We start from the raw sequence: 26063 nt of genomic DNA, 5'->3' as shown, positions 1-26063 counted from the left end.
TCAAACACAAATAGCCTTTAGGGGATGTTCAGAAGACAAAAATTATGCCCAAGGGGCCTTTTTTGTCCCTTTCTTTCCCACAAAAAAATTACATATAGCATTGTAACACACACATTAATAGATGAGACTGTTATGTTCACAATGCCTATTAAAGCCCGACAAAAACATGTCTCCTAGTAACCCTTTAATCATATACAGACTATATATTTATTTCTATGTATTATTTATTTACAATAGCATCCACAACATGCTAGATGTTTTCTAAACACTCAAAAGAATGATCTCTTCTCTGAGGAGTTATGGACCAATAGACAGGTAGACGGACATAAGCAGCTAAGGAGAACAACAACAGGCAATCAACCCAATTCAAGGTAAGCAGCACAACAAAATAAGGGGGACTTCAGTGTGGACAGAGCAGGGGCCATGCAGATGAGTGAGCGCGCGCATACAAACACACACTATCTGATCGCTTAGATGGCCCCGTGGTGCTTTACTGGAACACTACAGTAATGGAAATACCTTTTTACACCTAGCTCAGGGGCAGTCCTCAGAGAGGTAAATACAGAAACTGCCACAAAACAAAACTGATTAACACAAAGAGAAGAAGAATTCTTACAAGTTTCTGAGCTGTAAACATCAAGAGCTTTAGTCTATTGCTAAAAATGTCTTTGGTGTTGTGTTTTTGTTTTGTTTTTTTGCAAAAGCCCAACCATGAATTTAGAGAAAAGGCTACTACAGATTTAAAGCATTTAATTTTCCACAAATGCAGGGCCATAAATTAAAATACTGCAATCCAATCCCATTAATAGTGCAAGAAAAACCTAAGTGGCTGCTTTGGTCTTTGCTTTTCATGAACTTGTGTCAAGCTCAGTGACTTCAAAGAGATTTCTATTTCATTTCTACGACTGAAGAGAACAGACAGACAGAGAGTCTCTGCCATCCTCTGATGCCTTAAGAAAATAGAAAGAAAAAACATGCCTGTATCTCATTCCCCTAATGATTTTAGCTGCAAAAGGAATCCCATGGTCGATAGATGACCCTCAGGGCGAGGGCTTGAGGTCTGTCACAGTATATAAGGCTTCTCCAAACCCACTCCATTATCTTCATTATTGTACACCAGAAATAAAAAGGGACTGACTCCTCTTCTGAAGTCTAAGTTAGAAAAGGATGGAATGTTTCATGTAAAATAACATTGTGTGACTTTGGTAATAGGTTTATGCCTTTGGGGACCTGAATGCTAAAGCAGCGTATGAGGATTTCCAGCAGAATTTGAGAAGGAAAAAAGTGCACAATGCATCAATGATGAGTAAAATTCCATGAATTTAATATTTGCTAAAATGTTCCATGCCTACGTGCCAAGACCCCTCATTCTCCATTGGATACATGAGAAAGTCAAGAGCAAAATGGCAGGTTCAGAAGATTAAAAATAAGGGGCGTGAGGTTTAGGACTAAGTAGAAATCACAAAAAAGCAATCACTATACCTGTGGAAGAATGAAAAAGCAAGCCAAGCATCCTTTGTAAATTTCTGAGGAAACACTAGATAGACTGGCTTCCCTCAGTGAGGCTTTTACAAGTGCAAATATACAACAAAGCAATATTGCACCCTAAAATATACACATTGATCTGTAGCCACCAAATACTTTCTTAAAAGGAATGATGCTACCTGCTCCTAAGCACAACATACACACTGTAATATGTTTGGTAAAATCATTAAAATCCATATAATTTTGAAGGTGATCAGCACTTGCACCAGCAAATACTTTTCTTTTCTATGTCTTAAATGGGTTTTGGATCAGGCCCTAAAGTTCCCACCCATCCAATATTTGTATATTGTCCCAATTTTGAAGGAGCAATCCACATCCTGTAACCCTAACATGCTAGATCTTCCAGGAATTCAACAGATATTTGGGGCTTGCACAATGCAATGATGTTGCATCACGTCGTATCATACTGTGACAATGAATACAGTATCACTAGAGCCCTACCAAAGCCCTGAAAAATGTGTCACGGACCGTGAAATCTGGTCTTTTGTGTGCTTTTACCCTATACTATGCCAATTTCATGGTGGAGACCAGCATTTCTCAAATTGGGAGGGGTCACAAAGTTATTTTAGGGGGGTTGTGGTATTGCCACCCTTACGTCTGTGCTGCCTTCAGAGCTGAGTGGCTGGAGAATGGAAGCAGTTGGCCAGGTGCCCAACCCCTAAGACACCGCCCCGCCAGAAGCAGCACAGAATTAAGGGTGGCAATACCATACCGCGCCACCTTTACTTCTGTGCTGCTGCCTTCAGAGCTGGGTCGCTGGAGAGTGGCGTCTGCTAAGGGCCCAGCTCTGCAGGCAGCAGCGCAGAAGTAAGGGTGGCAATACCGTACTATGACATCCTTACTGCTGCTGGCAACGTCTCTGCCTTCAGAGGTGGGCTCCTGGCCAGCAGCTACTGCTCTCCAGCTGCCCAGCTCTGAAGGCCCCCAGCAGCAGTGCAAAAGTAAGGGTAGCAGTGCCGCAACCCCATCCCCTACAATAATCTTGCGACCCTCCTCCCCCCACAACTCCTTTTTGGGTCAGGACCCCTATAATTACAACACTGTGAAATTTCAGATTTAAATATCTGTAATCATGAAATTTATGATTTTTAAAATCCTATGACCGTGAAATTGACCAAAATGGACCATGAATTAGGTAGGGCCCTAAGTATCATATACCTTTATGTCCCAACATTGCAATGTTAATTTCAGGACATCATGACATGGCTTTGTGATGTGCCACTGTAAATGTTACAAAGACGTGACCTGCAGATTTGCGGGAAACAGTTTAAGGTGGAAACTCTATCTCAAACTCCAGTGTTATGCACTATTAAGTGTCATTTTTATGCTAATCGCCAGATGCACAACACATGGCCAAAAGTCTTCATCAGAATTCTTTTGGAGATTTCAGTTACCCTGGTGTACGTGAGCTAAGCTGAATCTGCTCAGACATTGTGCTTTGAATGTTTCAAGTGTACTTTTTCTTTAGTTTCAAAATACATTTTCAAATGATAGAATGGACATATAAAAAAATAGAAATCCAGTTCATGTCTGAATTCAAGAAGATTAAAGGAAACTCTTTGATTTAAACTATCACTAGTGCAATTGTTTCTCTTCCCAGAGAAAGAAACTAGGTATTATTATTATTTAGATTACAACTGTCCCCAGCTAAGATTGCAGCCTCATTGTGCAAGGTCCTGTACTTTCAAGACTAAAATGTTGTACTGAGACATACAGCATCACCTGTTATTGAGTTATTACCTGCGTGTATGATTAGAGATTGCCAATTGTAGCACATCTTATCCAGAGAGAAAACATGAATTTTTAATTACTTGACTAGCAACAAGCAATGGCTAAGATCGCCACACTTGAACTGTGTCCATAAAACATTAGAGACACAGGATGGGTGAGGTAATATATTTTATTGAACCAACTTCTGGTGGTGAGAGAGAGAGAAACTTTTGAGCTACATGGAGCTCTTCTTCAGGTCAAGGGCTCATCTCTATCAGCACCAGAAGTTGGTCCAATAAAAGATATTATCTCATCATCTCATGTCTCTAATATCCTGAGACCAACATAGCTACAACAACAATGCATATATCAATAAAACTTAACAGTAACAAAAAGACTTTCTGAAAGGGTTAACACACAAAGAGGCAGTGATTGCAGTGGGAAGCTAATTTTTAAGAAAGACAACATTGTTTTGTGGAGAGTTTTTTAAAACAACTGAGAGTTGTTTGCCTTCCACACCCCACAAGATAAAAATTTAATTAGCCACTTAAAAAAATTCATGCTGACTAGCGTAAAGGGGGTGGAGGGAGGGCTTGCTGAGATGACATATTCCCTCCTCACCACCTTTTAATGCTCTTATGCAAGTCTAATTTTTTTTTTCCTAGCCAGCTCACCTCAGTGGCCTCCTTTTGTTTGATGCCCCATTTCCCATTCTCTTCTAACTTCTGAACTTTTGTTAGTTTGCTTTTAGGGAAAAGAGGAGTAGAACAAAACAAAACAACAACCTTATTTCCTCTTTTTATTTCTGGATGGGGAGGAAACAGAGACATGAATATGGCACCCTCATAATGATTTAACTAGGGCTTAATGAAATTTTCATCACAACCTGCTGTTCATTTTAATGGCCTTTGAAAGACAATAGAACAATGGCTAGAGGGAAGAAAAGATTTTCTGTTGCATACATTTGTAAAGCCCAACATTCAGTTGCTACCCCCTCCCTCCACTCTCCCAATCTTTTTACAAAGCTGTAGACCTTTTGTTTGTACTGTATATTTTCATTTTAGTGGAGATGAGGAAATACATAGGCGCTGTAACCATTCTCATCTCTAACTGTGGCCTTTCCTTAATGGAGTCTCTGGAGCATGCACAACTTCCTACTCAACACTTTATTTACATGTTGCCCAGATATCCCTCCTCTTCCCCATCCCCTAAATAACTTTGCCTCTTCTTTTCCTCACTGCCCCACACATAGCCATGGTGTAGAAGTCTTTCTCACTCCAAGGCACAAGGAAAGTCATGACATCGGCCATAATGTCAGTGGTAAAAACAAACCAGAATGGTTCAATATGTTTAATACCTTTTTAAAAAATGGTTATTAAACAAAGCATTTGTTTTCCAGCAGACTCTTACCGGGGGCCCCACTAAAGAGAAGACTAATTTACAGTCATGTCATGTGTACATGTGTGCGAGAGTGTGACTATACTTCTCTTTGCTTTTTTGTCAGCCAGTTTTCTTCAAATGTAGAAGTAGTCCTAAAAATTTCCCACAGGCACCATCAATGCACACCCAAGAACAGTATAGCTTTTGGGGAGCTCTGAGGTTGGGTTTTTTCCACTTTTAAAAACGATTGAAAAGGGATAGGCAGACACAAAGTCAGATGGTGAGTAATACTGCAAGGGAACTAGGGAATCCGTAGCAGTGGGTTCATATAAGAGCAACAAACCCCTGGAGCCATAGAAATACACAAGGTCTACCAAAACAGTTACAATAATATTTTCTGGATGGCTCAGGGGAGTGTAATGGGACATGGAGACTTTCATCTTTAGATCACTGGTTTAAATCCAGCCTATATTGATAGTGATTGAAAATATTTCCCCTCTGAAAGCTGTTCAGTGGCCTCTATGAAATGAGTTGGTGTGCTAGGGTCAGTTCCTAGAGGACAGGTGCATGGGTGGAGGGTGAACCGGGGGCTGGGGGAGGCTACTCCCCACTCAGCACACCCCTTCTGCCTGAGGCCCTGCCCCTTCCGCCTGAGACCCCACTGCCTTCCCCCGCCAGAGCCCAGAGCCCCCCTCCCTCCCCACTGCAGCCACCAGCTTCCCCCGCCCCCCAGGCTGCCTGAGCACCCCTGTCCCGGAGCAGCGGGTGGGCAGTGCGGCTCCCCCACTAAAGCCCTGGAGCGCCGGGCAGATGGGCGGCACGGCCCCCACCCCGGAAGCCAGGTGGGCAGCTCAGGCCCCCCGCCCAACTCTGGACTGCAGGGAGGGTGGGCGCCCTCCCCCCACAGCCCGGGCGCCCTCCCCCACATCCCCGGCCGCAAACACAGCTTCAGCCGCCCAGAGTCCGGCCCGGGGCCATGGGGGAAAGAGCCAGCCCGTGGCCCCACAGAATGCCAGCGGGAAGCAGGAGGAGGCCTGGGGATGGAACATGGACGGGACCACACAGAGCTGTTTGGGGAGGCACAGCCTCCCCTGGCCTTTGATAGCCACTGCCCCTGGACAGGTGGCTCATATCTCTGGCAGTGAAGCCAAGGGCAGAAAGAGCACAGAGACTCTACTGCCACCTCCTAGAGATGGTCCCTGAATGTTAGGGGTTAGAAATTTCCAGAGCAGCACAGGAGAAACTTGTATTACATCTGTTTGCACAGTATCTGTTCCATAGATAAATAAGAGGATTATAGTTTAGGGCACACTTAATCCAGGACCTTTCATGATTACCAAATTCACCTTCTGTCCTTCAAATATTGGCCCTGTCTATACAAGTGGATTTTTTTCAAAAGTTTGCCATCATTGATAACACTATTTTCAGCTCACTGGGGTTAGCAATGTCAGTAGCCCTAATGTAGATGGGCCCTGGCTTGTCACCACAGTAGCAACCAGCATGTCAATTAGACCTGATTCTGAGCCGGGTTAGAAGACATTGTGCTTACAGTGCTGGCAGCAGCTAGCCCATATAAAGCAGAGTAGGGCAAAGGTGGGGAAAAAGTTTAAACAGTGCTGGTGAAATGGTGGAACACTTGTGAAAATTATCCCTAGTGTAGACAGGACACACACTTCTATTTTGCCAGCAACAAGAGCAGGAGATGGATGGATGGATATCCAAAGCTGACAGAACCTGGAGGAAAGAAAACAAAATTTTGGCCCATTTCCCAGGCCTTACCTTCTGGCTCATTTTTGATGAGCTCTTCCATTTTTCTCTGCTTTAAGGTGTCTACAACATCTGCTAAGCTGCCTTTACGCCTTTCAGGGGTTCCCAGGGCTGTACTGGACAATGATTCTCCACTCTGACGCCCACCTTCTTCTGCCTTCAAGGGTGAGGTAGATGAGTTGTGCGGGGCAAATGAAGACATCACTTTATTGCCATCAACTTCCTGAAAGAGGAGAGACATGAGATGAAACTTGAAAAAGAAGAAAAGAAAGAAAGAAATAACAACCCTTTGTTCTTTGAGTTCATTGCTGTTTGTTCTTCTGGCGAAACCTTTAAAAAGAAATGCAATGCTTCAAAAACATCCAGAACAAAGCCTCTCGATAAAGGATAAACTAAGATTACAGGCTGAAGTGAGCAAAGATCAGCTTGCAGGAGAGAAACATAAAATACAGTTTTTCTCTAATTGAGGAGAAGTGTTGCACTCATAGGTTTTCTAATAACAATGGTATTGATTACCTTTAATTGTTTGCTCTTTTACAGCTTTCTATGCGCAATCTTCAGATTTTTTTCCCTAGGATAATTAATTTCCTGCCTTTTTAAAGCACTTAATGCCATGATGGCTAGTTGCTGTTGGAAATGAAATAATAATCAGCTATTAAATCCCTGCACTATATGATTTTTTTTTTCAACTCACAGTTCAAGTAGCTCTCCCATCTCTAAGGAAAGAAGCAATCATTTTACTGCTTCTAATTCATTTTCTTTTCTCCTCCTCCATCTCATACTCTCTTTTCTTTTAAAGACAATATTTTTCACAAGGGTGGTCCTCATGACACTCACAGGTGGCAGAGTGACACAAATGCACAATTTCCTAAAATACAGGCATATCTTCCTTGCATTAAAGTCAACAGGAGCAATCTCATTGACTTTAACAGATGACAGATCTAGGTCCTATATGTACAAACTTGCCTCATTAACGTGAGAGCCTTCTTCTCTGCAGCTTCTGGCATATGAAGTATCTTTTTCTGACTCAATGACTCTCCCTTCTCTTTTTAAATCTTTTTTTTCCACTCTTGCATATGCCTCTTAAATCCATTCTTCCTCTGCTATTACTTTAGAAACCAATCCTGCAAACACTATGTGCTTAAAGTTAACTATGTACCTGATTAGTTCCTTTGATTTTAATGTCTGCATTCAGGTCCTTAATTTGTTACATATCATATCTATATTATATAATGTTGCAAAATTATATATTTCTATTATCTGTTTTAATCATTTCCTTCTGTTCAGATTCTTCTCTTATTCTTTAGCTCTTAATAACGCTACAGAGTATTTCCTTATGTGTTTGTATAAAACGTTGGATAATTATTTCCATTACTAATAAGTCCGTGAACCAGATTCTCATCTCAGTTATAAAGCTGGTTGAAAAAAATCATTACACTTTTAAAAACTGTTTCCATTTTGCAGGGTTGAAAATGGCTCCATTTTCCATTTTTTGTTAAACTGGTTTTCACCAAAAAAAAAAATCCAAATAATTTTTGGTAGTCTTCATTTATTGAAAACCAAGGTTTCAGCAAGAAAATGTGATTTTATGTAACCGAAAATTTTCCATAACCCTTTTGGTAAACAATTTTATTAAAATATATAGTGGAATATTTCATGAAGTTTCAATAATGTTGATAATTTTTCACAGATGACCAACTGAAAACGAAAATTATCTTGTTTCTGTTTTCGTGGGGGGGGAGGGGGTTAATGATAGCTTTAGGTTGTATATTCAGGACTGCAGCTATTGAAGGAAGATACAATGTAATGCAAGGCAACTTTTAAAAAACATATTTTACAAACTACTGGCATGCAAACTGTATCCCAGAATACTTTCCATTACTAAAAGCTATATGAGCTATTTGTTCAGAAGGGGGAAATTGCATCAAGATAGAAGAATGGTGTTGTGATTAATGCACTGGACTAAGGCTCAGGTGATCTGCGTTCAATTCCTGGTTCTTCCATACTTCCTGTATGACCTTGAGCAGGTTTCTCTGGGTCTCAGTTTCCCATTGCTAAAACAGGGATGACAGTAATACTTCCTTACTTTGCTAGGGTATTATAAGGATAAATCGATTAATGATTGTGAGGTGCTCTGATGGGGGAGGGCCTTATACATACCAATACAGTAAGACTGCACAGTTGGAAAAAAAATAAATCAGACCTAAGCCCTGTACAGACTTCAAAAGAACATATCTGTGCATTAAATTATATTTTAAAATTCCTGCTCCAAGAGTAAATTGTTTCAATCTTTGTTTAAACCACCCCATCTGTGTGTGTGCATACATAGTGTTTGAATATCACATATATGGGTTATTCATGCCCGGGTTGTTCTTAATGTACACTACACTTAATTAAAACACACATACAGTAGGACCACAGCTGCGTTCAAATTTTTGTGAGCTAAGTTAAGGTACAGTGAATTATTCATCCAAAAAGATCTGCAGCATTCCTTGTGTGATTTACAATCTAAAGAGAATATTCTCCTCCCAGTGCACAGGAATGGGTGCACACTGCATCCATTAGTGTTAATGAGATTTCACGTGTAAACCTCAGAATATCAAGGTGAGCCCATACCCTCCACCAGACTAGCCATGATTGTATCCTATGATCATTCTGCACAACAGCCTGAAATGCTTAACTGTTGTCTTTGTTTTACCTTACTCACTTCTATTTAATTTCACATTCTATTTCACAAACAAAACGAAAGATAAAGCCTTTCAGACCTATTAAGTCTTTAATTGTTTGAAAAAAGAAGAAAGAAAAACTTCCATAAACAACTTACTCATGTTTATGGACATATGCTAAGAGCTGTATAAAGCTAAGGAACTTTCAGTGATGGAATTCTTGAGAAATTATGCATGAGACTTTAAACATCCCACTGCCAACACCTTGAAGAATCCTTAATGGCAAGAGGACAACACTTCAGAAACTGCCTAAAATTAATCCCAATGTAGGAAAGCCTCCCTTCAAATGAGTGAGACTTAGCAGGTCTATCTTTTGAAAAGACAAAAACACACAATTTTACTCAGTTTACTGAAAGAAAAGCACATTACAGTTTTCTAGAAAGTGTCATTAAAAAAAAGAAGAAGAAGCAGCAGCATGCACCAGCTTCTCTAAATACTTGTTAAGGTAGGGAAATTTATGGAAATTCAACAGACCTTACAAGTGTTACAAACCCCTGTCACCACAACAGTGGAAAACTAGATGCTGTTGCTAATTCACCTAGGAATATTCTCTGTCTGCTATGTAACCATTTCACCTGTTCAAATTTGATTACATTTCAGCCTCTGGCTTTGCTAATCCCTGTAACAGTTTTATGCAGTTAGCAGCTGTTTTGTGTATGGGGGTCCATTGTTCATTTAGATTGTGAATTGCTTGCTAATGTGTGCTGACACAACACTCAATCAAACTCCGAACTGGGACTGTACTCACCAACACCTGATGCAGTCGTTTCTTGTTTTCTCCACTTTAGATGGCAGTCAGGAACCTACAAAGATCCTGCTGACAAGGTCATTCGGGCTGGCCACTTTTCTCCTCTCACCCCCACCAACAATGAAAAATAGATTGACCCAAGACTCAAGCCTTCCGGTTCTATTCAGAGCTAGAGTCCCTCAGAAACACTTGTTCATTTATATGAAAGTTGCCACCTATGAACGAATCTCTCTTCCAAGGTTTAATGATAAAACAGGCTTCTGCCCTTTCAGGATGAGGTCAATAATCTTCCTTTGTTAATCTTGGGCAAGCTTTACTTAATCTAGCCCCCTTGTCACCTCTGTGATTGACAGGAAAAGTCATGTCACTGGACAATGGACTTATCCTCACTCAGCGATAGATTTTTAAAGATTACTCAATATTACCCTTGCTCTCATAAAAAGTACAAATATTTTGCTGTTAAAAGAACTTTATTTTTATCTTTAAAATGGCCTGTTTCCATTTCCACAATCTGAGTAAGACTCTCTTCCAATTTTAAAGTGACGTAAAATATTTATTCAAAAGGAAGAAGTTGTACATTACGCAGATTTCTGTAGTATCTTTTAGCATTTTAAGTACATTTCAGCCTCTGCTTCTTAGACTTTGGATGCACATTATCAGATATGACTTCTCAGCTCCTAATCCAAAATTAAACTCAGATAGAAAACTGTGCTTCTGTAACATTAAAGTTAAAGTTGTTACCTAAGCTGACCAATAACCAAATGGAAATTCAGAGCTAAGCTGAAACTGTTAATTACTACTACCTCTTGTTCTGGGATGCTGTATCTGAAGTATTAAAATGATAAAGGTAAGCTGACTTTTGGGGCTGTAGCCAAAAATACCTGGAATAAGATACCTGTCTTTAAAACAAGCACTAATATTGTCTGGTTTAAAAAAAATTGATCCTTTATGGTAAGAATAACCTAACAACGGGGTTTCTTAAAGCTGGACTTCTGCCCATTTTTGCTCTTTATAATGTGTGAAGAAGACAAGAAAAAAAAGGTGTTTTTCCCCCCTGTCTTTTAAATAAAATATTTAGGCTCTGTCTACCCTGGAATACCCTACAGTGACTGGAAAACTAGTGAAGTTTCTACAAGGGAAAGAGACTGAAAACAGAGCAATTGTGAAGGCAAGGGATTTTTAGTCAGACTGCTTAGAAGTGTTTGCATTTTGTTAACAGCTATTTAATTTCAATGCCTAATATATATTTTGGAGAAAGGACATCTTTGGTAAATCCCTTTGTTACCTCCCTACTTCTTCAACTAAAGCATGAGAGCACACAGTACCAAGAAATACCAAACTTGACATTTGTGATATTTCTAATATTGAAAACCAACCAACCAACCCACAAAAAACACAATGCTAGAAATTCTTTTCCACAGGCAAAAACCTTTCTGGCCTATTTTGTGCATTATAAAGTAGTAAAAAAAAAAATCAAACTTTATTTTTTTAAAATGCAGAACATCTTTCAGCTTTGTTACTGTAGAAGAACTTAAAATTCAGACAGTTCAGTATTGCCTGCTGTTTCACAGGATTATGAGTGGGATATTCAAAGGATCCTAACTGACCCAAGCAGAAGTCCCATTGATTTTCAGTAATAATTGTGCTACTGAATCACTAAGGAATTTTTGACACCCCCCCACTCCCAATCCCCAGAATCCTGTGTTATGTTGTTTGTGTTGTACTGAGGATGTTGTTTGAAAACTGCATGGTGGTGGCTGTACTCATGGCACCTTCAAGAAGATGAACTTACTACCCTAGTGAACAACTTAAAAAACGTAGAATTAACTAGCTTCTATCTTATATTTAAATAGGTCTTTTGTCTATGAATTCTCTCTCGCAGCAGAATTGTCAGTCAATGATGGGGGAGAAGTGGTCTCTAAAGAGATCTGAAAAAGGCAATAGAGGATACTTGGAACACAAGAGAGTATGCAAAAAGACATGAGTGTGCAAAAAAGCATGGGGGGGGGGGAAAAGGGGGAGGGTGAAACGAGAAATACCATTATGAAGTAAGGATTGGGAAGAACATAGGGTCCTGGTAGGGGTGTAGGAGGAAATAAGAGCTAAGATATTGGAAGGGGTAACACTGAGTCAAGCCTCAGATTCTGGCCCTGTAACCAGATCCATGAAAGCAGATCCCTCCACCCACACAGAGCATCACCGCAGCATCAGGGGGCCTAAAGGTGAGGGGGAGGAGATGAAATGTAATAAAGAAATGGAGAAACAGTCGGTGAATGGATCTGTGGAGTTGAGTGATGAGGTCATGGTGGTGGAAGAAAACGACTTTTAACTGCATCATTTTGGAGAGGGACTCTCTTTAGTTAGAGATGTTTCTAAATGCAGAGTTTCACATTTTCACTGATTATATAGACCATACTACACTCACCTGAAATTAAATTGATTTAAGAAAAAAATTCTTTTGACTCTGCAAAATGGATAATGCGTTTGGGATTCTACGAACGCATCTTTTGGAACTGTCAGTTCCTTATCTAAAGCATTGATATATTACTTGGTATTGGATTCCTTTTTGGCAATCATTGCTGCTTCTTGTCCTTTGGGCTGAAATCCAGCAATGACTTCTACCACAAGACTGGAAACTACACTGGCAGGAGTTTGGGTGTGATGATCTATCCGGTCTTTTCCATCTGTAACTTCTATGATTCTCAAGCAACATGGTCTAATAATTAAAGCACAGGATTGGGAAGCAAGGAATCTGGTCAATGATATCCAGCATGCCAGTTATCTTCCCTGTGCTTTAGTTTTCCCATATTAAAAGTGGTGATAAGAATAAATATTAATAAATACTTAAGGTTTTTTGGAGATGTTACATTATTGTTCCTAAAGAGCTTGAAGATTGTTGCATGAAAGGCTCTAGAGAAGTGTTATTTATATTAATAAAAGGGAGTTAGGCGCCTAAAATACTTGGGTACTTTGGAAAATGCCACTAGACATCTATATGAATCTTTAGGCATCTAAATACCTTTGAAAATCTGGCCCATAGTTCTTGCCCATAAACCTTAATATCTACATAGGCCAAAACTAAGCACAAAAGCAAGCTGCCAACCACATGACAGAGGGACACACAGTGACAAAGCAGTAGGAGGAGAGCATGTTGTGAGATTAGTATTCAAATCACAGCACCTTGAGATAGGCCTTAACACTAATGAGTCTAGCTGAAGAAGTGCAGTTTGATGAAGGATGTGAATTAGGAGAAGTTAGGAGCCTGATGACCTGTGCTAGGAAAATTGTTCTAGTTGAAAAGGACCATGAAAGACTTAAACTCTGACAATTTTCAGCACAATTAATATGGCTCTTGTAAGGCACTGGGGATGGGATTTTAACAAGTGTTCAGAGGTGGCCCAGCGGGCTTCCCTTGAAATCAATTTACCTTTGACTTCAAAGAGCAGAGTTAGGCCAATATTCAGGGCCGGCTCCAGCTTTTTTGCCGCCCCAAGTGGCGGAAAAAAAAAAAAGGAAGAAGAACCTGATTGAGTTGCCGCCGAGGTGCCACTGAAGAGGAAGAGAGGGACTGAGGGACCCGCCACCGAATTGCCACCGCAGACCCGGACGTACTGTCCCAATAACGGACGGAGTGCCGCCCCTTTCTATTGGCCACCCCAGGCACCTGCTTCCTTTGCTGGTGCCTGGAGCCGGCCCTGCCAATATTGAGCACTTTTGAAAATCCCACACTGAAAGTTCGGGTATGTCGTTGAAACTGTTCAGAGCCATATCTATCCACTGTTGTGTTCAGATGTGCATATCAGCATTTTCACATTTGGCTTCCTTAGTGCTGCACGACTAGAAGAATCCATGCTCAGAAGCACCCTAGGACTGCATTGCAAACGAAGATTGAGATGTATCAGCATGGCCTGAGCTGTGTGTATGTAACCTGCATGGCAACTCCTTGTATTACACTGGGCTCTAACCAATGTCACACGATCATTAGTCAATCACTGCACATGCTGACCAGGTGTTTGATTCCTTTCTTTCATGGAATGCTGCCAAGCTGCCTAATCCGCCTTTCTCTCAACTCCCCTGGATATGCTGCCAGTTCTCTTCTCTGCTACTTTTCCATCATTAGCTCTTCAGTCCTCTCTGGTTGGCAATTTCCATGCATTGGGGGATGTCTGCTCCAGTCCTGTCCACAGCAGCAGTCTGTGAGGATAACTCTCTTTTCTGATCTTCCCTCCATCCCCATAGCAATGGCCCATATAGGAGACTGCATCCCCCTTATTTCCAGCTACATTTATAATCATGCAAGCTCTTCTCTGTATTGACAAGTCCAACAGAGGCAGCTGAAAGGAAGTAGGAGGAGCCAGCTCTCCATAGACCATCAGTGGTCTCCCGATTATAGTTTGATAACCACTGCCTTAATACAAACCTTTCTTGTCCTCTCATTGGTCTTCCCACTATCCGCACAAACAGCTCACATTCAGTATTTCTTATTGGTCTGGGCTTATCCAGCTTTCTGTATTTGGGGGCATTGCAGATCAAAGAATTATGAGTATAACTATGTATCTGCAGTGGTGAAGGGTGCATAAAGCAAATGTTAATAAACTTTGGAGCCACTTTTGAAAATCTGACAGATTTTTTTTTCCAATTTTGTGGGTCATTTAAATTTTATCTTGTTTTTAGCCAAACTGTTTGCATACTTTTTCATATTTGCTATCATAAAATGTTTCCTGTACAAAGAAACTGCAAATCCTTCTTTTGCATGAGGGATAATAAAAATAATCACGCCGATAGTACTGTGTTGCGTAAATTTGGTGAGGGACTAGCAGTGACAGAGATCCTGTTGAGGTAGCAATGTCACACAGAGTTAGACATATCTCTCCATTTTTCTAAAATGCTCCCCTTTTCTTCAAAAACACTGATCTCAAGAATGAAATGTAGGTTTTCATTTGCTCTCAAAAACACTTAATAAGCAAGAGTGGCATTTTGAGAATTGCAAATGTATTAACCACAACCTGTAAAAACAAAGAACATTTTGTACTATGACAGCCTCGTTATCTTCTTGCTAGTGATCTGTATGGCTAAAAACAATAAATAAAACGCTGCAAAAGCAATTTAAGACATTTATGATCTCTTTCCTGAGGGATTAAAGATCACCCTTAAGACCTTACTAAACAAAAACAAGACTACTTATCAAAACTGCTTAGTTTAGTCTTTAATTTGTATTAAACCCTTCTGCTAGTTTGGAAATAACATGGTATAAAATGACCATAGTTTTAAAATATGAAATTACTTACTGATCATGTACTACAATACATTTCCACAACCTTGTTATGAGATGATATGGGATGCCGTAGGCTTCCAATGACTGACAAGCTGTTCTTCAGTTTTGTACTTTTGATATTTTCAACATACTATAAATTTATAACACTCACAGATGGGAAGGTGCTATGAGATCACCTAGTCCATCGCTCAGTGACCAACGGAAGATTGTTCCCTAAGGGCCAGATTCCAGCTAATCCTTTATGTGGGTGTGTGGTGCAGGGAATGGAATAAAGAACTCCACTCCTTTGCCCATATCACACACAGGCTGTCCAGAATTACAGCCTCCATTTTCGGAGCTGCTACCAGGATACTCCTTAAGGGGAGGATCACAGTGGTTGAAAGGGGGAATGAAGGGGCAGGGAGAATGGTGCACCCTAAAAGGGCTGTAGTAATTTGTGCTCCCCAACAGGGCTCTGCCTCTCTGGCTATGTTTACTCTACAAGCTAGGGGTGTTATTCCGCTGCTCGTGTACACATACTTGTGCTAGCTCTGATGGAGCTAGCATGACTACAAATAGCAGTGTAGCCATGGTAGCAGCAGCAGAGGTACCGCTGAGCTGTGCTGAGTACAGACTCGCCCGGAATCAGTGGGTATATACTCCGCACAGCTCAGCCACGCCTCCACTGCCATTACCGATGCTACGGTGGCTATTGCTACTCACGCTAGCTTGATGAGAGCTAGCCTGAGTACGTATGCATGAGCAGGGGAATCACTCCCCTAGCTCATCATGTAAGACATAGCTGCAGACATAAAATGCCTCCAATGCTCCTCCTTGAGGCAGTGTGGTTCTGCCCCTCCCGCAATGCAGGGCTGTGCCTCAATGGCACAACGTAGTCCACCTGTATGTTCCCAATTGTTTTGGTCAGGCTAGTTAAAATGTCTCAAACAATGGATCCCTTGTGAATATTTCCACAAACCAAACAACCTCACTGCTAGGAAATGTTTCCTAATATTCAGCCTAAACTTTTCTTTGCTTCATTTCAATTTATTACTCCACTTATATCCCCTTTCACCACACTTGGACAATCCCTCTTCCTCCATGGCGTTTGTACCCATCTCGTCCTTTTAGACAGCACAACCTCCCTTAGTTACTGCTGGGCCATAGTTAGCTCTTCTGTACATATTTAGCTCATTCAATCTTTCCTCACAAATCAGCTCTTACAGCCCTTTAATCATTTCTGTTTGTATCTGAAATCCTTCCAATTTGTTGACATCTTTGAATTGCCCAGAATTGAACACAATATTTTAGATGTAATCTTACCAGAGCTATGAAGAGAAGGACAATTACCTCCTTGTTACCTCCTTTTTTTCTGCCATGCCGCATTGCAAGCTCGTATCTAATTTGCTCTATCACACCTAAATCTCTTTCAGCATTTCCAAGTGCCTTCCTCCCATTGATTATCTGTGTTATGGATTTTTTTTCTCCTGCTGTATTAGCTTGTAATTTTATAGGATGAAACACATTTTATTATTTCCTACATACAGTGTTTTAACCTCCCTATATGTTATTTCTCTCTCCTCACTGATGTTCCGTTGAAATTTTTAATTAATGTATTATAATTAATTTCCTTCTTAAAACTTCTAGAATAATCTGTTTCTTCAAATTTCTACAATGCACCTATAGGCACCCATCCAGTGTACTGGGTGCCTATCCCATAAATTAAAAATGAAAAAGTAACGAAGGAGTGCCCATAAATATATTCACCTCAGCCCAGTCTTTTGATGGGCTTTTACTGCATGCCTGGAAGATGAACAAATCTGGCCCCTGGCAGACCAAGATGAGGAGGAAAAGGGTTCGAAAACAGGGGAACCCTCACAGGCCACAACTTGCCAGCAGCTCTCACTCATTTACATTGAGGGAGCTCCTGCATGAACCCCTCTGCTGATCTCAACTGTGGCAGTATATCAAAGGGAAAGATCCATTTCTCTAATTAATATGCTGTTAGCACCACCTCTTTATTAAAGATGTTAAATAAAACCTGGTCATACATCACCACAATACACACCTCCCAAAAACTCAAGTGCACTACCCTTCCTTCAGTTCTTCCACCTGTTCTCAACCAGTGTGACAGTGCTCATATCCAAGACAATTAGAATGTTCAAGTGAAAATTTGTGAAACAGTCTATTAAATGCTTCGTTTACATGATTATTTAAAAAATCAAGTTGGTCTCATATGACTTGCTCTTTATAAACCCATGGGTTTGGAATTTTCAAAGTAATGCCAAGGATTTAGCCATACATTTTCTATTAAGCTACACACTATGCTTGTAAAATTAATGAAAGACGTGGCTAAATCCCCTGTAGTGGTTTGAAATTTTCAGCCATCTTGGATATTGTTCATGGTTCCATTATCCTCTACGTGTTTGTTTACATATTTGTGCCATTGTTTTATTAAGAATTACAGGTAGATTTATGTGATGACAATTGCCAGAATCACTCCGCCACCTTCATTCCATGTTTAGAATATTAGAACCCCTTTTTTTGGAAACAATCTTCTGGAAGCTCCCAAGTTCTATATGGGTCAGAATCTGATTACCTTATTCACACCTTACTTCACGAGACACTCCTCTGACTCCAGTGGAGAATGTGGAGTAGGGTACTGCTCAGTGTGAATAAGGAGATCAGAATCCATGACTTTTCAAAAGTAATTTCCAGTGGTACAGAAATTTGTTACCTCATTTACTTAACTCTTGAGATGACCTCATCCAGGCCTCTGGACTCATGGATTTTAATGTATCTAAGTTTTCCAAGTGTTTTCTTACCTGCTTCTTTTTATCAAGGTCTCCAATACTCTCTAATTGCCTATTACTTATTTATCATATATTTCTGGTAAAAGAATGATTATAAGGACAATTCAGAAATTTAGCTTTTTTCAGTGAATCCCTGTTTTCATCCTTTCCCACATTTATTAATAGACCTACTTTCTCTCTGGGATTTCTTCTCCCTCCCTCTCCTGCCTAACTCCTGATATATTTTTTCGACTAACTGGACTCTCATTTTATCAAATACTGTTCCTCAGTCCTAGAGAAACTGAATTTGGAAGAAGAATTTAAGGTGTATGTGAAAGCTTCTGTGATGGCAATTTGGGAGCAATAAGACCACATGAGAAATGTTATAAGATGTTCAGAGAATATCGTAATGTACATGGGATAAATGTATACATTCATAGACAGATAGTAAGGTAGAATAAATATATATGATAGGATTTAATGGTATTTGGTGTTATGTTCTTATCAGAAAAAAAAAACAACAAAAAATAAAATGTTAAACAAAAAAACACAAAAAGAAATTAAATAAAAACATTTAGCACTTGCGTGGCATGTACCATCAAAGTGCTGCACCAACAATTATTAATTAATCCTCACAAATTAATCCTATGACATATTACAGATGGAACAAACAAGGAAAGGAAAGGAAATGACTTGCCCAAGCCACTCAATAAGTCAATGGCAGAGTAGATTTAACATTAGAGAGAGTTCCTGAATACTTACCCCATGTTCATTCCTCTAGGTGTATAAAGACTTAAAAGTACGAAGGCCTTACACACAGGAGTTAGTTTAACCCTACATGCATAAACTTGTGTTATACAAAGTCATAAAAGCAAATCAATTCTGATTTAAAATTGACTCAGCCCACCTCACCAGGTTTCATTCACAGTTGATCCTTCCTCGACACTTTTAAGTCACATACTATAGCATATGTGGTCTTCTACCAAGGGACCTCTGAGCAGTGAGATAAGATTATACAGAGTCATACTTTGGCATCCTTAATTAAGAATTTCATTGTTCCAAAATTGTATGGGGATGATAATTCTACACCCCTTCCTCCAATCATCTTCCAAAAAATCACACTGAGCACCACAAATGCTTTCTTATCCTTGCTAGTTTGGAAGCAGACAAATCTAATTCACTTTTGCAGATAAAAAGCCTTTTCAGGTCATTGCAACTGATTATGTCAATGCAACATGTTGCTTATAAAATTACTCGCTGCCAATTTAGTATTTCATGCCAGTAACAAAAGCTATAACAAACAGTTATTTTACTGAAGTCATACCAAGCTATCTAGCGTAGGAAGGGGATGAATAACTTTTGCTGGAATTAGCCTCTCCTTCCCCAAGCTTCTCCTTGAATCACTGGTTTCTGAGTATTCCCTGTAGTTCTCAGTCATCACAGAGGGATGCTGCCTTGATATTGGGGGGAAAAAAAAAAAAAACACAAAATTGCCCAACCCCAAACACAGACATTTTCTCCACTTTGGCTGGAAAGAATGCTAGCCTAATTTGTGACGAGGAAGCATCACTTGACTAATAGAGCTTGGTTTTAAACAATCTGTCTTTTTTTATCTTAAATTTATCAAGAGTGAGGCTCAGGACATGATCCAGCCAGGTATCACGGTGCCTACCAGCAATGAGCTGACGCATACACAGGGTTTCTACAAAAAAGTCCACTGTAATCCATTCATTATACTTAGCAACATCAAACAGGGGGAAATAATTAAAAAGCTCCTATTGAGCACCTAGAGACCTTGAACACAGGTAGGGGGTGAACACAAAGACAGAGTATTTGGTTACAAGAGTCACACTTCATCTTTTTAATTATTTTTTTTACTGTAGATTTTTGGTTCATCGGTTGTTCACCTTCTATCTTTCTAACACACGTGTGCATACATTTATGGTATATGCATACATGCATGCATGTATGGAACAGAAGTGGATAAAGTTTGGTTATTTTTTATAAATTTTTTAAATCTAAGATGGGACCATGCATGGAGACTATACATTTTAAAAATAAAGTGCCGGAATAAATTCAATTATCGGAAGGAGCAGTGAAAATCACATGCAAATGACATTATAAGCAGGAACCATGCCAACAGCTTTGTGTTTATTTTTATTGTCCAAGATACAAGCAGGCAAGCTACAAGCAGCCAGTGTCAGAAACATAATCATAGAATCATAGAATATCAGGGTTGGAAGGGACCTCAGGAGGTCATCTAGTCCAACCCCCTGCTCAAAGCAGGACCAATTCCCAACTAAATCATCCCAGCCAGGGCTTTGTCAAGCCGGGTCTTAAAAACCTCCAAGGAAGGGGACTCCACCACCTCCCTAGGTAACGCATTCCAGCGCTTCACCACCCTCCTAGTGAAATAGTGTTTCCTAATATCCAACCTGGACCTCCCCCACTGCAACTTGAGACCATTGCTCCTTGTTCTGTCATCTGCCACCACTGAGAAACAGCCGAGCTCCATCCTCTTTGGACCCCCCCCCCCTCAGGTAGTTGAAAGCAGCTATCAAATCCCCCCTCATTCTTCTCTTCTGGAGACTAAACAATCCCAGTTCCCTCAGCCTCTCCTCATAAGTCATGTGCTCCAGACCCCTAATCATTTTTGTTGCCCTCCGCTGGACTCTTTCCAATTTTTCCACATCCTTCTTGTAGTGTGGGGCCCAAAACTGGACACAGTACTCCAGATGAGGCCTCACCAATGTCGAATAAAGGGGAACGATCACGTTCCTCGATCTGCTGGCAATGCCCCTACTTATACAGCCCAAAATGCCGTTAGCCTTCTTGGCAACAAGAGCACACTGTTGACTCATATCCAGCTTCTCGTCCACTGTGACCCCTAGGTCCTTTTCTGCAGAACTGCTACCTAGCCATTCGGTCCCTAGTCTGTAGCAGTGCATGGGATTCTTCCGTCCTAAGTGCAGGACTCTGCACTTGTCCTTGTTGAACCTCATCAGGTTTTTTTCGGCCCAATCCTCTAATTTGTCTAGGTCCCTCTGTATCCGATCCCTACCCTCTAGTGTATCTACTATGCCTCCCAGTTTAGTATGATCTGCAAACTTGCTGGGAGTGCAGTCCACACCATCCTCCAGATCATTAATAAAGATATTAAACAAAACCGGCCCCAGGACCGACCCTTGGGGCACTCCGCTTGAAACCGGCTACCAACTAGACATGGAGCCATTGATCACTACCCGTTGAGCCCGACGATCTAGCCAGCTTTCTATCCACCTTACAGTCCATTCATCCAGCCCATACTTCTTTAACTTGGCGGCAAAAATACTGTGGGAGACCGTATCAAAAGCTTTGCTAAAGTTAAGGAATAAACACATCCACTGCTTTCCCCTCATCCATAGAGCCAGTTATCTCATCATAGAAGGCCATTAGGTTAGTCAGGCATGACTTCCCCTTGGTGAATCCATGCTGACTGTTCCTGATCACTTTCCTCTCCTCTAAGTGTTTCAGAATTGATTCCTTGAGGACCTGCTCCATGATTTTTCCAGGGACTGAGGTGAGGCTGACTGGCCTGCAGTTCCCCAGATCCTCCTTCTTCCCTTTTTTAAAGATGGGCACTACATTAGCCTTTTTCCAGTCATCTGGGACCTCCCCCGATCGCCATGAGTTTTCAAAAATAACGGCCAATGGTTCTGCAATCTCATCCGCCAACTCCTTTAGCACCCTCGGATGCAGCGCATCCGGCCCCATGGACTTGTGCACGTCCAGTTTTTCTAAATAGTCCCGAATCACTTCTTTCTCCACAGAGGGCTGGTCACCTTCTCCCCATACTGTGCTGCCCAGTGCAGCAGTCTGGGAGCTGACCTTGTTTGTGAAGACAGAGGCAAAAAAATAATTGAGTACATTAGCTTTTTCCACATCATCGGTCACTAGGTTGCCTCCCTCATTCAGTAAGGGGCCACACTTTCCTTGACTTTCTTCTTGTTGCTAACATACCTGAAGAAACCCTTCTTATTACTCTTAACATCTCTTGCTAGCTGCAACTCCAAGTGTGATTTGGCCTTCCTGATTTCACTCCTGCATGCCTGAGCAATATTTTTATACTCCTCCCTGGTCATTTGTCCAATCTTCCACTTCTTGTAAGCTTCTTTTTTGTGTTTAAGATCAGCAAGGATTTCACTGTTAAGCCAAGCTGGTCGCCTGCCATATTTACTGTTCTTTCTACACATTGGGATGGTTTGTTCCTGCAACTGCAATAAGGATTCTTTAAAATACAGCCAGCTCTCCTGGACCCCTTTGCCCTTCATGTTATTCTCCCAGGGGATCCTGCCCATCTGTTCCCTAAGGGAGTCAAAGTCTGCTTTTCTGAAGTCCAGGGTCTGTATTCTGCTGCTCTCCTTTCTTCCTTGTGTCAGGATCCTGAACTCGACCATCTCATGGTCACTGCCTCCCAGGTTCCCATCCACTTTTGCTTCCCCTATTAATTCTTCCCGGTTTGTGAGCAGCAGGTCTAGAAGAGCTCTGCCCCTAGTTGATTCCTCCAGCACTTGCACCAGGAAATTGTCCCCTACTCTTTCCAAAAACTTCCTGGATTGTCTGTGCACCGCTGTATTGCTCTCCCAGCAGATATCAGGGTGATTAAAGTCTTCCATAAGAACCATGGCCTGCGATCTAGCAACTTCTGCTAGTTGCCAGAAGAAAGCCTCGTCCACCTCATCACCCTGGTCTGGTGGTCTATAGCAGACTCCAACCACGACATCACCCTTGTTGCTCACACTTCTCAACTTTATCCAGAGACTCTTAGGTTTTTCTGCAGTTTCATACCGGAGCTCTGAGCAGTCATACTCCTCTCTTACATACAACGCAACTCCCCCACCTTTTCTGCCCTGCCTGTCCTTCCTGAACAGTTTATATCTATCCATGACAGTACTCCAGTCATGTGAGTTATCCCACCAAGTCTCTGTTATTCCAATGACATCATAGTTCCTTGACTGTGCCAGGACTTCCAGTTCTCCCTGCTTGTTTCCCAGGCTTCTTGCATTTGTGTATAGGCACTTAAGATAACTCATCGATCATCCCTCTTTCTCAGTATGAGACAGGAGTCCTCTCCTGTTGCGCTCTCCTGCTTGTGTTTCCTCCCAGGATCCCATTTCCCCACTTACCTCAGGGCTTTGGTCTCCTTCCCCCAGTGAACCTAGTTTAAAGCCCTCCTCACTAGGTTAGATCAGTCCATCTGAAAGGAGTTCAGACTTCTCCACAATGTGTATGTATAACATTAATAGGAGTCAGAAACATTTCAGTTAGAGAAGAATATCATAGATACACATTAAGTTATTGTACTTTGAGTATTAGTTTGTATTTACATGATTTAAATATTGAATTCCTTAGCATTTCTTAACTTGAAGCTCATAAAAAGCTTGTAGAATACAACGTAGGAAAACTTTGTTCCAACACCACCTGATTCTCATTAGACATAACTGAGTTCCAACTGCGTTGCCATTCAGTTAATGATGTTAATAGTGCTTATAATGTTCGTGTCTATTAACATTACTCATGGCTATAACATGATTGTTCTCTCTCCTCTAATGTTCTCTAACGTCACTTTAGCATCACATACTATGCGGCATATATGTTTAGAACACAATTCATGGATGTGTAATGTTGCTTTATTCCTTCCCTCTGAGCACCATGTTATATTACATGAAGGAGCCCACAGGAAATCTTTACCAGCAATAATCATGTGAGTACTCTAAAGTGTAGGTCTATACAGCAATTGGAAGGTGTAATTCCCAGCTTAGGTAAACATACATGCACTAGTGCCTAAAAAAAAAGCAGTGTGGCGGCATGTGCAGTGGCTCGTGCTAGCTCCTGAATGCCCAACCCCAGGGCATGTACTCAGGGCAGCTAGCCTGAGCTGCCACCCATCTCTGCAACTACACAACTATTTTTAGGTACTAGCTCAAGCAGAGCTAGCATGTGTACATCTACCTGAGTTGGGATTCTGGGAATCACATCTGCTGTATAGACATACATCTAGCAACATAAGTACATTTGTTTCTTTTTTTTTTTCCCCTTCCAAATTTTAGATGAGGTTTTAGGCCTTGATTCTTCACTGAGTTCTGCACTGGTGTATTCCCGTGCCTGAACAGAGCACTCTGCAGAACCCGGGCCTTTGTGTGATTAATTACATACAGACGCCCCCCCAGGTTACACAAACCCAACTTGCGCAAATCCACACTTACGGAAAAAGTCCCCTAAGCTAGAAATAGGAGGGGTTTTTTGTTTGTTTTGTTTTTGCGTAATGGTCAGGTATACGTTTCCGACTTACGCAAAATTTGAGTTACACAAGGCGTTCCTGAACAGAACACTTGTGCAAGTCGGGGAGTGTCTGTGATCTCAAAGTAAGATCCTGGAGGGTGGGGGGCTTGATCCTATATTACAACACTGAATTTTGGAAAAGAGGTTTGAAATTAGACTGTAAGCTCTCTGGGGCAGGAACGGTCTCTTTGTTCTGTGTTTGTACAATGCCTAGCACAATGGGATCTTGGTCCATGACCAAGCTCCTAAGCGCTATCACAATACAAATAATAAATAATAACTTTGTTTTGCAACATCCAATCAACACCACTGTATCAACTTCACATCCCATAAACAACATAGATCTAGATAGACAATAGATTAATGAAATAATAGTGTCTGTAAGCTGCAAGTTTCAATTAAGCCTACATTCAGAGAGATCAAAAAGTTACTATCACGTGACTGGTTGGTGGCTCACATTTGGCCACTGGTTGTCTTAGTCCAGTTCCGAGTGCCCAAATCCCAAAACACCCACCACTACTACAGAAGAGAAACTGTGGACTAAATAGTCTTGGAAAATGAGCAATGCTCTCACATCTTCCCTCACACATACTCTGAGCTAATTAGTACCACTAGGTTGATGTGGGACAGATGTGGGACAGAGAGGGAGAACCTTGGTGATGTTGCTGTATCAGTTCTGTAACTAAACACAGAACATCAGCCTTCAGAGCTGTCACAAGCATTTTTGTTTAAATCAATTAAAATATTAATGCATTATTGGAGAGATTTCCAAGAGCTCAACTCCCAGTTAGGCCCTTAAATGAAGCGGCTTAGATTTTCAAATGAAGTGGCCAGAGTTTCAAAAGATCTCAGCACCCAGCAACTCTCCCATTTAACTCCAATGGGAGAGATTGGGTGTTCAACACTTTTGAAAATCAGGTCACCTGTTTGGTGCTGAAGTAAAGGTCTTAGGAGCCTAACTTTAGGCACTTATTGATTGATTTATTTTTTAATCTTGGCCTGAGAGTCTATATCATGGAATCTATTCACTTTTTATCATATATATTATTCATTTGGATGATAAGTAAGAACTTTCTCCCTGCAGAACTATGCAACATATCACTAGTGTCAGCCACATCAGCACTTGCACTATGTGAACTCAGTGACATACCACCACAATTTGCAGTGAAAACAAGTTTGCATTGCATTTTGCTCTTTATATGAAACACTGGCAGACTGTTAATAGTCATGAAGAAAATAACCACTGTATTTCCATAATCCAGTAATACTACTTGGAAAATATTGGGGGAGAAAAAAGTGGAAAATAAATAGGACCTAGAGTCTTTGGAAATTGCTAAGCATTTCTGTGATCACAAGGGTTACAATAATTTTAGATCCCAATTGGCACATACTGGGATGTGTTTAGCATGGAAACATTTACATGGCCCTCCAATAATGGGTGTACCCCTATTAAAGGGCAATTATAGGCAGAAAAGGGACTATTTAAAATGGCATCATCTCATTCAACATATTTGGTCCCCTGTGTCTTCAGATAGAATCATGTCTATCTGCTAGCTTTATTGGCAAAAACTTTTTTTTACACTATCATTACCATTGCAAAGTCAGTACAGATATAAAAGAGGGAGCTGCACTCTACTTTGCCACACATATCACTAACAGAACAATCAGTTAAGTACCATTTTCAAAATCTATTACTTATAATGATATGAGGGAAAAGGGACAACTTGATTTTCAAATCCCAGGTTAAGTTTGCCGTATGGGCAATTATAAATATGTGTGGAGATATGTGTGTGTATATACATAATTTTGATGTGATCAAA

General features: G+C 40.8%; 1 protein-coding gene across 38 annotated transcripts in view; it reads right to left on the bottom strand.

The window, feature by feature from the left end:
• The window catches only part of SOX5 (SRY-box transcription factor 5), an 807001-nt gene that overhangs the window by 253689 nt on the left and 527249 nt on the right, over positions 1–26063 (bottom strand). For all 38 annotated transcript variants that reach the window (XM_065568283.1, XM_065568279.1, XM_065568369.1 and 35 more), the window contains one exon: positions 6415–6625. In XM_065568283.1, coding sequence (XP_065424355.1) covers positions 6415–6625 — 211 coding nt within the window. The remainder of the gene's footprint in view (positions 1–6414; positions 6626–26063) is intronic.

This window comes from Chrysemys picta, chromosome 1, assembly GCF_011386835.1.
Source record: "Chrysemys picta bellii isolate R12L10 chromosome 1, ASM1138683v2, whole genome shotgun sequence".
Taxonomy (NCBI): Eukaryota; Metazoa; Chordata; order Testudines; family Emydidae; genus Chrysemys; species Chrysemys picta.
This window is presented reverse-complemented; position numbering and strand designations above follow the sequence as displayed.